The sequence below is a fragment of the Aplysia californica genome, unplaced genomic scaffold (assembly GCF_000002075.1).
Source record: "Aplysia californica isolate F4 #8 unplaced genomic scaffold, AplCal3.0 scaffold00055, whole genome shotgun sequence".
Classification (NCBI taxonomy): domain Eukaryota; kingdom Metazoa; phylum Mollusca; class Gastropoda; order Aplysiida; family Aplysiidae; genus Aplysia; species Aplysia californica.
Genome location: NW_004797325.1, coordinates 1,994,679 through 2,009,366, shown reverse-complemented (window position 1 = coordinate 2,009,366; position 14,688 = coordinate 1,994,679). Strand labels below are relative to the sequence as shown.

Below are 14,688 nucleotides of genomic sequence, written 5' to 3'. Positions count from 1 at the left end.
CCAGTATTAGTGGGAACAGACTACTGTGCAAGTACTGATGGCTTGGAGGAGTGAGACAACTAACCTGCAGTTGTGTGATCTCCCCTTCCTTCTGCTTGAGCTGGGCTTGCATATTCTCCACCACCACAGCGGCGCCCGAGTGTCGCAGACTGTCGTACACACTGGACTTTCCAAGAGTACCCGCCGACCCTCCAGCCTCTGCATCCTCCTGTACGGATCAGAGAGAAGGTGTTGGTGTGAGACATTGAGGTCTATGTTGGCAGACACAGCAGTCAGAGACCACAGAGCCTGGACACAGACAGAGAGGACAAGAGTATTGAAAACAAGATCTGGGTTCTCAACAGGTGTCCTAATAAGATACATAGTAAAAAGATTTGCTTTCTTAAAAAAAGTCCTCAAAAGAAGTATTCATTTACAATGAAAACAACAGCTGTGTCCTCGCAACAGGAATGTAACAAAAATGACAGCATCAGAACTTTCACATGTCTAAAGGAAAACATTTGAACTTATAAACTTAAGAGAGGAGACAAGCTTCCAACCCTCCCCAACTGCACATTTAAAGAATCTCAACAAAACCCTGGACTGATATAAAGTTGGTTTGAACGGGTCTTGGAAGCCCTACTTTCCCTTCATTCCAATTGTTCTATCTGTCTGTCTGACTTTTTTATAGTGCTAAATGACCATTATATTGTTGCTTACACAAAACTATACTCAAACACTTAACCATAACACTTCACAAAAGAAAGACAAAACCTCTGCATTCCTCCCATCTAGCCAGCCAGCCAGCCTCGGGAGTGTATAACACCAAGCACTCAGGAGAAAAAGGAAGAGGAAAGCCTCACAAAGTATGGATTGAGGAAGTCATGGAAACCCTAAGAAATTATAATATCCCAATTGAAAGAGCGGCGGAGCTGGCCAACCATAGAGAACTGCATTGCCCCTTGACAGCAACACAGGATGAAAAAGTAAAAGTAAAGTAAGTATTCATCCCAACATGGACAGGCAGCTGGTAGTTAGCTTCAAGCTGTCCAGATTCTACAATTTTCATTTTCATGGCTCTGTGCAAAACTCCAACAAAGGCTAAATTGCAAAATGGTGTTGCATCCAACACTAAATTTGTACTGATGTATCTTGAAAAAACCAAGGGCTTGCATCTCCAAGTGTTGCTGGACCATAACTGAGGAAGACAAAAAGTTTCCCGAAGTTTAACAGCTGTGGTGTTATGGTCTTCACCTCCCACGCAATAGACTTGAATTCGATGGCCATGTGGGATAGACAATCTATTGCAGACTTTTGTCTCTCTATTGGGATTTACCCCCTTACACTTTGGAACAGCTCTAATAGGCAGGGTTGGGTTGAAGCAGCCTGCTTTCTTAATGATTTGAACAGAGTCAGGGCAGCCCTAAACACTTTGTGATGACCTTGTCAGACAGACTACAAGCAGCCTGCATCCTGCATGACTTACAATGTGTCAGACGGGCATAAAACATTTATAATCATATCAGTTCCATAAATCCCCATACAGGTCAACAACTCACATGGAATGACCAGCTCCAACCTGGCGACTGCCGCTCGTGCATACTGCCCACCAGACTCTCCTGGCGACTCACGGACATGGATGGTGACGGTGATGGGGTGCCTCGCGATCGCGGACGTTCTCGTTCCTGGTACAAAAGGAAAACAAAATAATAATTAATAATAGCATTACAGATCAGTGCACACACAAATCTCAGGACAAGAGCTTCAGTTTGTTGGAATAAGCTGTGGGACAACAATCTTGAGCACAAGGATAAAAAAAACAATACAACAAACACACAAATAGAAAAAATAGAAATACAAAACGCGATTTAAAAAATCAAATCAAATTTAAAAGATATCCAAGAGCAAGACAGTTCTAGAGCCTTACCTAACAGCACTCATACTTCCTTCCCCCACTAGAGTCTATCTGCAGTGGACAGACATGGCACACTGTGACAAACTTTTTATGTACTCATTTTTCTATTGGAAATTAGTGATCCTAGTCTTTAAGTAAGTCATAATATGCTATTTTTTAACATTCTATCATCTAAATATATAGAGCCACAGTTTTTCAGTTTTGAACTAAAAAACATACCACTCTTCAACTTTAAATTGTGTCAATGAGGGTGTAAAAACGTTTGCAATCAATCATTTACAATCAATCGTAATGAACACACAGTGCTATACTCTGGACTGACCGCTAGTCTCAGCTGTTCTTCTAGAGCTAGGCCTTTCTTCATCTCCGTCTCCAGCCGTGTCCTCTCCACACCCAGCTGGGACTCCAAGTGAACCTGTAGACATATACATATACTTGGGTGTCACTTGTTATGATGATATCAATTCACACAAACACATACACACAAACATGTGTGACTTATTATGACAATTTTTATGAAACAAGGTGCCTTTGTGCCTTAGCACGCAAACTACAGCTTGAAGCTTAGACCATCATGTATTGGTTTCAACTACCACTACAGTGCGACATGACAGTCTTGCTGTCACTCCTTTGGAAATATAATATCTACTAAACAAGAACAAAAATAAAATGTAAAACTTCCACTTAATTAATCCCCATGGGAAACTTATTTTACAGTGGTAAACATAAATACACAAGTACATTAATATAATAAAAGCATGAATTATGCACAATATCACAATTACAGAAAATCCACACATCGTTGCTGGTCGCTACTATGCAGCACCCTCTTTTTGGGCTAAGGTTATCTTGTGTTGCTCAAGGACTAGCGACCATCGCCCTCTAAATGCTGTGACACCGAAACACACTCGACATGTGTTTATCAGCTGTGCCCCCCAACTACCCACCTCCTTCAAAGACAATGTATATATCCCAGAACCCCACTATTCAACATTTTAATGACTGGTCACTCTTGTTTCTCAGAGATTTTTAAAAACAATTATTTGTTTGTATGTTAGGTTAACGTTTTATGGTGCTCACAACTGTATAAGGTCATATGAGCACGCAAGACGCAAGCTGTTTATTTTCATGACAGTTCCTAACACAGCTTGGTTTTACTTTGCGAGTTGAAATGATTGAAGTATCCAAAAATAGATATGGTAGGCTGGTTTCCCCAAGACAGCTGCTGAGATAAGAATGCTACTGACCTTGTCCACCTTGAGCTGGTTGAGCTCCTCCACCATCCTTTGTCGACTTGTCTCCAGTTGCGCTACAACACTGTAACAAAAACCCAAAGTACCACATCAACACACAGATAAAGGGAGGGTGATTGGCGATTAGATGTTAAACACACCTTTTAACGCTAAAGGGTTACTATAGAGGCAGAGCACAAGAATTTAAAGTCCATCTGCTATCGGTGCAAAGCCTTGTATACTCCCTCCCCCTGAACAACCCAGGTTCAAGAACACCTTATTAGGGATTGAAACCAGTGTCATTTGCACTATAGCCAAGGTGATAGCAATCCACCTAACAGTATGTGCAGGGGAGAGGGTGAAAACAATATCAACTTATGCAAACTGGTTTGAGTCACTGCTACATTTTGGTTTGGTCTTCTTTAAGTTTTACTGCAAATTTAAAAAACATTACGTCGAGTGGCCAGCTATTTGAGAAAAAAAGAACTACTCCCTGGACTTGACACTAGGCAGGAGGACTGCACAAATACACACAAACAAATCACATATCTGTACACATAATGTATCACAACTGGTCTGTGATGTAGATGAGAGATGGGGTCATCAAACGGACTACAAAAATCATCATCTCTCACATAAACCTTCAACTTATAAGAGAGATGCAGAAAGACAGAAAGTGAGAAAAAGACACAGAGAGAGTGTGAGAATGAGAGTCTCACTCACACACACACGTACGCACACACACATACGCACACACACATACATATATACACACGCACATACACACACACACACACAGACAGACACACACTCACACACACGCAGAAACACACACAAACAACTGACCTGTGTCTGTTATCTTCCAACTCCTCCAGCCTGCCCCGGTCTGCCTCTCCCTGTGCCACCAACTGTGCCTTCTCCTGCTTGAGGCGACTGTTGCTGGCCTCCAGGGAAGTCACACGGGCAGACAACTCCATCACACGCTCGCTCCCGGTACGCTCCTTCTCCTGGGCCATGGCTACTGCTGTCTGGGCCTCCGCTGAATGGGGACGGGGGGGGAGGCGAATGACCGACATATTAGTTACTTCTTGTTTTAGTTATATATCTTCACTATCACAAGAAAAATGAGGAACTCTGAACTACTTCACACCCTGAAAAACAGAGTTAAGCAGTTTTTACTTGTGATGGAGATGAGAGCGGGTGCTCTGGTGTGGTTTGCTTCTTCTTTCCTATCAAACATCTATCGTCCTTATCTCTCATTCTTCTTTTTATGTTTGTTACTCTCTTGTAACAGCTCTAATCTTCTAGCGCTCACATGACCTTATGCAGTTGCGAGCGCCGTAAAACCTCTACTAAAACTAAAAGGCGATCAAAAGTTTTACATACAGCCCACAAATTATGATCCTAACTTTGGTTCTTCTAAAGACTCTGCCACAACAAATTTTTCAATTATTCAGATGCTCCTTGTGAAAAGGAAGAGACAGACCAATTAAATCAACTAATCTAATTATCAAAACCACCAGCACTCTGAACTCTGAGGTGGGTCTTCCAATGGATGGGGAGTACAAAAATGAAGTTCTCCAGACAGCGTGAATCCTTGTCCCCCCAGACATATAAACATAGTCATCTGATCTTATGGCCACCAGTATAAAACGATCACCTATACAAACGGCCACTTCTCGTTTCTTCCCTTGTATATTTTTTCCCTTTATAATGACACTGTCCACCTCTCTCAGACAACACTTTTCTCCTCCACAATGGGTGGTGGCCTTAGAAAGTTTCAACTGTATCTATTTTTCTATTTTAAAGAGGAATAGAAGGTGAAATAAGAGCAGAAGAAAAGAAGGAACCCCCTCTTTCCCCAAGGCACCCCCCCTCCACCCCCAGCACACACAGATACAATCCACACATCATTGCTGGTTGCTACTGCACAACTCCCTCTTTTTGAGCTAGGGTTATCATGTGTTGTTCAAGAACTGGCAACCGTCACCCTCTAAATGCTGTGTCACCGACACACACCTGACTTGTCCTTACCAGTTATGCCCTCCCCCCTTACACACATACAACTTATGACTCACCCAGTCTATCTGTGAGGTTCTTCTCCACCTTCTCCCATGCTGTGGCCTGTGCCCCGTATGTGGCCTGCAGGTTCTCAATCTGTCTCAGAAGGGGCCGTGTGGCTGAGCTCACTGTCTGGCTCAGCTCCTGACTGCGCGACTCGCCCTCCTGCAGACGCTGGAAGACACAGGAGACGCCCAGTTAACTTGTGAGTGTTGTATTTTGCAGTACACAAGGCAAACAACACACAGCGATGTGCTGAACAGTGTCAGTGATATGTTTCAGGAATCTCTCTCCTCCCCCACCCCAACCCACCACCATCATACTATCTCATTTTCCGTAGATGTGTGGTCTCATATCTCAGAAGGACACACACACACACACATTCAGTCTCTCCCACCTTTCAAGTAATCTCATGTCTCAGGAGCCCCTCATCCCCCCTCCACATACACACACACACACACACACATACATATTCACACACACACATACTCACACACAAACACACAAATATACAAACACACATACACACGTACATACACACACACACACACCGTCTTCTCTTACCTCCTGTAGATGTGTGATCTCCTGTCTGAGCAGTTCCTCTCTCCTGCTGTGCTCCTTCTCCAGCCGAGTCATGTCCAGCCGGAGGTCATCAGCCTGGAATGTCAAAGGTCAGACAAGTCACAAGGGAAGAGCTTGAGAAATGACCACAAGGTAATTCGAGAATAGTTTCAGATTTAAGGCACCATGAATACTGGAAAGTAAAACTACCAACCTAAATGGTGAGAGAACATGAGATTATAACAACAAACTTACCCCTCCACCTTCTTAACCTCTGCCATTCGTTCTTCCCATCTCTCTCCCCCTCCCTCCAAACCCTCCCTTTTCTCTCTCCTCCCACCCTTCCTTCTCTCCTCCCTCCCTCCCTTATTCTCTATCCCCCTTCTCTCCCCTGCCACCCACCTGCATGATAAAGGCCTCTCTCTCCTGCCTAAACCTTTGCTGTTCCCGCTCCATGGCCGCCTTCAGCTCCTCCCTGACGTGAGACTCGGCACTGAGGGCAGCCTCCTGGGCCTTGCTGTCCTGAGAAGCGTTGGACCGGTGAAGCTCCGCTATCTCCCTGACACCACATAAAACAACAGAAATAAATTATAAGTCTAATATTTTTTTTTTCATTTGAAAAAAATTAATGACAATAATAAAGATGATTACAATAATATTAATAATAAAAATATAACAATAACAATAATAATAAAAACTACAGTAATAATATCAACAAAAACAATAATGATATCATATAGCACAAATCCCAACTACAAAGTAGGTTCTCTGTACTTTACAATTTATCATCTTTCAAGAGAACTAGTGAAAACCTAAAAGTATGGACTGGACTGAGCAGGCATTAGAGCATTAGCACAACAGAGTGACCATCTGATCACTGAAGAGAAGGCCACTTACTTGTAGGAGTTGTCCAGCGCTGCCTGAAGACCACGGCATTTCTCCTGGGAATCTTCCAGCTCACTCTTCACAGGTCAAAGGTCACATGAAAGGCAAGACAAGAATGCTACATGATATAAATGTTGATTTTCCTGTTGGGGGGGGGGGGGGGTGAGTTTAACTCAACAAACAGAATATTTCTGACAATAGTACAAGTCCACGTGATTACACACGTTGATCAAATATTATGTAAGAGGGGTGTATTTCCAAAAAATCAGAAGCTGGGACCATTAAAAGCTAAATATCTAGGACGATACAATGAATTCACACAGAAATAGACACTTCATTATCCAGAGTAGCTCTGCAAGTCGAAACTTGATAGCAGTATAACAAAAATAGCTAAAAAACAAACTAAGATTGTATTGAGGGACCCAAGCTCAGTTTTAAACAACCCTCTCTTTCAGAAGGTTATTTATCTATGAAAAGCTGATGACCAAACGAGAGAATGTCAGTCATCACTGGGTCATAGGTCACTCAGACTTGTTCGTTTTTTTTAGTAGAGGTTTTACGGTGCTCGCAACTGCACAAGGTCATATGAGCGCCAGAAGATTAGAGGCGTTACAAGAGAGTAACAAATATAAAAAAGAAAAAGGGGAGATAAAGACGATAAATGTTTGATAGGAAAGAAGAAGCAAACCACACCAGAGCACCCGCCAACCACCCACTGACTCAGACTTGCAACTTGATACAATACACTTGCAACTTCTTGGGCAACCCGTTGGAACCATTTATCCTGTGCAAATAAGTCATTACCAGAACATTAATTAGGCCGATGAACTGTTCATGTTGTGCCTTGGACTTACCCTCAATTTGCTCAGTTCCTTCTCTTGTTTCTGCACTGCAGCATTGAGCTGATTGATGGCCTCTGGGGAACACAAAGATATACAAAGGTGATACACACAGGGAGACACACAAGAGTGCCACATGGACAAAGGTGATGCACACAGGGAGACATGGTGATACATACAGGGACACATGGTGATACATACAGGGACACATAAGGATACACACAGGGAGATATGGGGATACACACAGGGAGATATGGGGATACACACAGGGAGATATGGGGATACACACAGGGAGATATGGGGATACATTCAGGGAGATAAGGGGATACATAGGGATACACAAAGGGAGACATGGGGATAAACTAGAGGTTGGCAAAATCCGGATAAATATCCAGATAATAGGATAATTCTTAATGAAACATTATTCGAACTCAGACTCTTAAACTCTCTTTTCTAACTCGTTTGCCGAAGTGGGTGCACCCATTTGTTGAAATGATTCTAATCCGTTTGTCGAAGTGGTTCTAACTCATTTGCCGAATCGGTTCATAACATATTATCTACCGAAAAGGTGCACTGACATATTATCCGGATTTTGCTAAATCTACTCATTGCCCAGCCCTAGGATAAACAAAGGGAGACACGGGGATACACACAGGGAGATATGGGGATACACACAGGGAGATATGGGGATACACACAGGGGTGACATATGGACAGGAGAGATACAAACAGGGCTGAGTGAAACATAGAAAGGAATGATGTATAATGGGGCAAGGGTGATACACACAGGGATAGAAGTCACACACACAGTGATAGGTTGAAACACACAAAGACCAGATGACACAGATAGTGTCTGTGTTGCGAAAAGAAGAAATAATCAATATCTGCAAGCTCATGTTGACTACATGTAGAAACGGATGGTTCTGTTTGTTAGAGTTGGGGCGAGCGGACGAATGGGTTCGTTACTCGTGGACTCAGTCAGAGCGAACGGGTAACGGACGGCCTTGAGAGCGAACTGCGAACCTCAAGACAGTTCGTTTTTTGGGTCCGCTCCACAATTTGACTCTCTCAGCGAGCGGACTGCGGACTTCAAGCCTCAAGTCAGTTCGTTTTTTGGGTCCGCTCCACAATTTTATTCACTGGGCGGGCGGGCGAACGGACGAACTCTAGCAGACGAGATACTCGACGCGAGATTAGACCCATCGTCTATTGTTTGTTAATTAGGCCTGATGTTTCAAACCACTAGCGGTGCCACAGGGAGTGAGAGAAGCTGGTGACGTAGTACTTTGTGTGTAACCTTTCACCTCGTGCGTGAGGCACACTGTGTACGTTCCAATTATCGCAAAGGCCGGGGGGGGGGAATTTCTGCCATGAACGCCTAGCTACAATGTGAGGTAGGAGGGTGATTTTTTAATTAATTTTTTTTTTTTTGGAGGGGGGGGGGGAGGGGGTTGTAAGTTGTAGGCAATGGAAGGAGTCGTTCCCATCCGTCCGTCCGCCCGCTCGAATGCACGGAGTCTCTCGGTCCGCCCGTCCGCCCGCTCGCTAAACAAGCTGTTGTCTCTGCCCGATGTGTAGCGAGTAGTGAGTAGCGAACTACTCTTCACAAGTGGACAGTTTGTTATCCGTCCGCTCGTTTGCGGGTAGTGCCAACGAGTAGTTCGTTACTCGCGGACGCTAATTTTGCAAGCCCAACCCAACCCTACTGTTTGTTCATTTGTGTTTTTCCACACAAAAAGAAAAATAAGGACATAATTTTGTAGTAGCAAACTAGTATGGGCATACATACAGACATAAAAACCATAAATATGCACAGACTAACATACACACACGCGCGCACACACACACACACACACACACATATGCACACAAATAAACACATTTATGTGCACACCTGCCCGAGTTTTCAGCGCCTCCTCCTTACAGTCCAACACACACATGAATGCACATACCCGCACGCACGCACCCACCCATATACATACACACACACACACATACACACACAATGTACTAACCTCCCTGTGTTTTCTCCATCTCCTCCTTTGAGTCCAACACCACAGTCAGTCTCTCCAGCTCTGCTGTCTGAGTCTCCAGTTTTTTCCTGAGGGTGCACACACGCTTAACTTCTGATAAATCCTTACATTTTCAGGTAGTGTTAGGTCCTATGAGTATTATTGTACTGTTTGTACTGTGCTGATTTAACTCCACTTTCAATATAATAAATTCATTTAAGAAGTCTTGCATCCATTTCCTAAAGGACCAAGTAAACTAAAAGTGGGCAACAACCATAATAATTCCTTTAACAAACTAACTTCAACAAAGCCGTCTCCCCTCCTCCCCCTCTCTGGCACCCTTCCCCTCCCCCTCCTTTCTCTCTCACCCTCTTCTTATCCCCTCCTCCTTCCCCTTCTTTCCTCCTTTCCATCCCTACTAGTACCGTACTCACTTTCCATCCTCTCCCCCTGGCCTATTCCCCCCCCCCCCAATACCGCCAAACAGAGACTTACTTCTGGCCTGTGATAGTTGTCTCTGTCTCCTTCTCCTTGGCCCTCAGTTTCTTGATGATGTTGTTGCTCTGTAGCTGTTGACGACTCAGCTTCTCACCTGCACAAAACAACATGGCACAGGCATAAGGAAAATCAACACTGACATGTTACGGCTCTTTTCAATACAATTAGATCAGGTCCATAACGGGTCGATAAGCTGACATCACCCCACAATCTCTCAGATTATTGCCACATCACAAGCTATAAACTAAGACACTAAACTTACAAAAATTACCTTATAAAATCTAAATAGGAGAGACATATTGTTGCGTCATAATTATTATGTCCAAAGGGTACTTAACTGTAGAGTGCGCTTTGGACAAAATAGTTCTACGGCAATGATATATTGAACAAAAGCCTAACTACATTCATTTTGACTCCCTGAAAAACACTGTATTCAGGTTAAATAAGGAAATAAAGCATGTCCATATGAAAGGTTAAGGCTGACATATTTCTAGACAAATGAAGGACGGGGTCACTATTGATAACAAGGAAATGTATACACACAAAATTGTCTAAACTTCACATTCTTCAGTAACAAACTAAATCTTGATTAAGAGAGAAAAAGCAAATAAAAGTAATTAATGAATACTAATCATGATATGAAACATGAAAACAGGAGAATTAAAAGGCAAAGCATTTACTTAAGTTGGCAAAAGCAATAATTGATGCGACTACTCCAAAATTACAATACCCTTTGATCCCATTCATTAGTCTTTACTGATGCTACAAAGCAGCCTACTTTTTCTAGATCCCAAGCCCTAGGTTAACTTCTTATAAACACTACATCTACAATGCACATTTCATTTTTAAGAGGGCAGGTAGAAAAAAGTTTCACTGAATATAAACATAAAAAAGGTGATGTCTCTCAGAGACACCCTCTAACCCCCACAGGTGTGCAGCAACGTTTGTGTGTGCAGATAAAGAAGGAAATGTCTGGTGTGAGTGAAGAAGTATGAACACTAGTGAGCAGCGAGATATGTGAGAAGACCAATAACAGAATCTAGTGTTTTTTAGTTTTAGTAGAGGTTTTGGGTGCTTGCAACTGCCAGAAGATAAGAGGTGTTACAAGAGAGTAACAAACACAAAAAAGAAGAAGGGGAGATAAGGACAATAGATGTTTCATAGGAAAGAAGAAGCACACCACACCAGACCACCGGCAACCACCCACGAATCTAGTGTTAGTAAGGCATAAAACAGCCAGACCCAGATTTGAACCACCTACCCTCTGCCATTAGCTGCTCAACCTGCTCTGTCTTCTCCTCCAGCTCAGCTTCCAGGTCCACGTTGGCAGATCTGTGGGGAAAGTGGGACAATACAGTGGGGTGTGAACCCGGGCTCTGATAAAACTGTTTGTTTGTTATAGTAGGAGTTTTCCGGTACTTACAATACAATGAGGTTATATAAAAGTCAAAGATAAGGGTGTTACAAGAGAGTAACAAACACAAGAAAGGAGGAGGAGAGATATGGACGATAGATGTTTGACAGGAAAGAAGGAGCAAACCACACCAGAGCACTCACCAGCCACCCACAGAGGTCAGATGTGCACTCATCTCAATTGCTATGGACAAGACAATACTATGTATTATTAACAAAATAACATACTGCTCACAAAGTGACACACTGTTGATACCAAGACACACTGTTTTAAATAATTACAGTGTTGAATGAGGACACACAGTAGACACAACTACATACCATTATATTTGTTTTACTAACTGTTTACAGCACTTGCAAAACAATAAAGTCATATAAGTGCTAGAGATTAGGGGTGTCACTAAAGAGTAACAAACACAAAAAAATGTGGAGGGATAAGGATGATAGGTGAAAGACAATAGGAAAGAAGGAGCAAAACACACCAGAGCACCTGCCTTCCACCTGCCATACCATTTTCATTCAAACATGATGCAGATGAAGTAACACATTGTGGACATAACAGTATGCTGTAGACACAAAGACTAATTTATGACTCAGCTACACCAAATGAACAATAGAACACACTTTCAACACAATGTTCACAAAAAAAACTTGGTTGACACAAACTGGACACAGTCAAACCGGAGACGAGCGATGACCTTTCCTCCATCTACAATATGGCAACATGGCTTATCAATCAAATGGCAAGCTGTCAAAAGAACACTGACTACTAATATAGCAAAGACACAAAACAATTTGTTAAATCTTGACAAGGTCTGATCTCTTCATCAGTAGAGTTAAGACTCAAATCTTTGTTCATCTTCCAATCGGATCTCATCCTTAGTGTGGTTAAGACCCAGACATTTTCTCCTCTTTCTATCTGACATCATCATCAGTACAAACCTTTTCTTCAGCTCTTCCTCTGTCTTCCCCAGCTGTTGCTTCACGTTCTCCTTCTCCTGAGAAAAATAAGAAAATTTCTCTTTCAGTGGTTGCTCACCTTGTCACATTCACATGTCAATAGATCAGTAACATTCTCAAGCCAAGTGTGGTCTCTGGTTTTACATGAAACACCTCGCCTAACACTCAAATATCATCAAAGCAATGCACAAACCAAGCAAGTCCAAACCTAAGAAGGGAATGGAGAACACAAATAAGGGAATTTCCCTACAAACAGCTATAGGCCAAAGAGTTCATTACAGTAGTGAATGGTGGTTCTTACTTATGGTCTAGGCGGGTAAATAAATCACGAGAAATCTGTGTTTCGAAACTGGCACTTTTGAACATGATTAAAGGGGAAAAGAAAAAAAAAAAACATAGAAGAACAAAGCAAACCACATCGACTGTACAGTGTAAGACTGTCATACGTCACTTTTCAAAATGGCATATTTTGGAGTCTTACACAAAACAGTCAATATGAATAAGAAAGAGAGACAGACTAAAAAAGAAAGACAGAAAGAAGAATGAGTAAGAAATCATAAAGAAAAAAAAAAAAAGAAAAAAAAGGAAGAAAGGCAGAAAAATAAAGACAAATAGTAGGAAAGAAAAAAAAAAGAAAGAACGAATGACCAATGTTTCTCCAGCTGTTCCCTCACCTTCAGCACTTGCTGTATCTTCTTCTCCGACTCACTGAGCCTGGCGGTGAACTCGTTGGTCACTGCAGTCAGGTCAGCTGTCTCCGTCTCCCTGGCCTCCTCCGACTGTTGAAGCTGACTGCAACACACATAAAAACAGTTATAAAAAATAATAAATAGGCTAGTATTTGTATAACGAATATCCCCACTCTACAGCAAGCTATATGCACTAAATTATTATTATCCAAGCAGACCGTAGAACATTAAGAAAAATTCTCGGCTTCCAAGGAACCATACAGTCCGGGCTGGGGCGACCATCCATGACCCGGCAGGTCCCAGGTGGCCGATAGGGAACGGCTACTGTAATGGAGGTTAGCTGTGAATATGTTAAATAAGCAGCCCCGGACCATCTGGCGATGCTCTTACCAGGACGAGGTGAGGTGGTAGGTGGCACTACCACGTCATTAAATGCCCTCGGAGTCCTCTGACGGGAGCATCAAGCGGAAAAGGACTGCATTAAGTCCCGGCTACAGGTGGGATCCGGTAATAATTCCTCCCTGTGCTCCCAGGTCCTTGGACCTGGAGCTGGAGTGCTGAAATCGGAGGTATTGGGCTGCAAGGCGCACTCTAGAGAACCACAATACCACGTAATACTGCAATAAATGACACTTGAAGTAGGTAACTTTAGATGTGGTGCTCGCCCTGTGAGGACCCACCAGGCAGGTACAGTGCCGGGCCCCAAGCCTCGAAGGGGTCCACCCTAGCGACTGGAGGGCCTTCCATCGTCTTGGAGCGCCAGGAGACGAGGACATCCTTCAGCACTGCAAGACACACAGGGCCCTGAGACAGGAAACGTGGCCAACCCCACTGACGCTACAAGAGAAGCTATATGGGCCAACAGATGAACTAAGCAGGACGGCCCAATTTATGACGGATACCAGACTTCAAGTGTGATGCGATCGAGAAGAAGAAGAAAGAAGAACCATACAGTGCAAGCGGCTCATTAAGCCCTCAATCACAAAAAAACAAGATATTTTGCTGTTTATAGCTGGGTACCTATTCCTACCTGAGTGAAGTGAGGAAAATTCAAGTGAAGTGCTTTTCCCATGGACACAACCCCAGGCCCCTGACAGGATTCAAACCCAAGACGTTCCAGTTGCCAGTCCAAGAGTTTAACCACAAGGCCACAGACGCCACTGACATACGCACAAAAGCGCTGAATGGCACCGACTACACTGGGATAGAAGCATGTGTTATATACCAGGCTCTAACTAGAACTACACATTTATACAATTTTTGTTCAATGAAAACACTTTGCCTTTACTAAAAAACTCAGGTTGTTTTTCGTGCTGCACACTATAGCATGAAATTCATGCTGAAGGCTGAACTTCCAGTGACGAAAAGGTTAAACCAACTTTTAAACTTACAAAGATAATCATAAATGTGTAGAGCCTGAGTTGAAGACCAGTACATACACAGTAATGGCCATTTACCAGAGGAAGAAAACAAGGAATATATTGCCATCACGTGACAAACAAAAAATTTTGACATATAGCCCGCGCGCTCATATGACCTTAAGCAGTTGCGAGCGCCGTAAAACCCTATACTAAACAAACAAACAAGACATATAGCTAGCTTTATAAACTTAAATGCCAGTTATCCCCTTTCAATCCCTTCCAAC

At 43.0% G+C, this 14,688-nt stretch overlaps 1 protein-coding gene across 1 annotated transcript in view; it reads right to left on the bottom strand.

Annotated features, from left to right (window-relative positions):
- LOC101852905 (TATA element modulatory factor) overlaps window positions 1-14,688 on the bottom strand; it is a gene marked incomplete in the record, with an annotated part of 51,405 nt that overhangs the window by 9,059 nt on the left and 27,658 nt on the right. Inside the window, 15 exon segments of the mRNA XM_013079549.2 lie at window positions 65-208; window positions 1,539-1,664; window positions 2,217-2,309; window positions 3,142-3,211; window positions 3,973-4,165; window positions 5,205-5,361; window positions 5,752-5,844; window positions 6,151-6,307; window positions 6,646-6,710; window positions 7,488-7,549; window positions 9,487-9,572; window positions 9,979-10,075; window positions 11,243-11,313; window positions 12,337-12,392; window positions 13,029-13,146. Coding sequence (XP_012935003.1) covers window positions 65-208; window positions 1,539-1,664; window positions 2,217-2,309; window positions 3,142-3,211; window positions 3,973-4,165; window positions 5,205-5,361; window positions 5,752-5,844; window positions 6,151-6,307; window positions 6,646-6,710; window positions 7,488-7,549; window positions 9,487-9,572; window positions 9,979-10,075; window positions 11,243-11,313; window positions 12,337-12,392; window positions 13,029-13,146 — 1,588 coding nt within the window.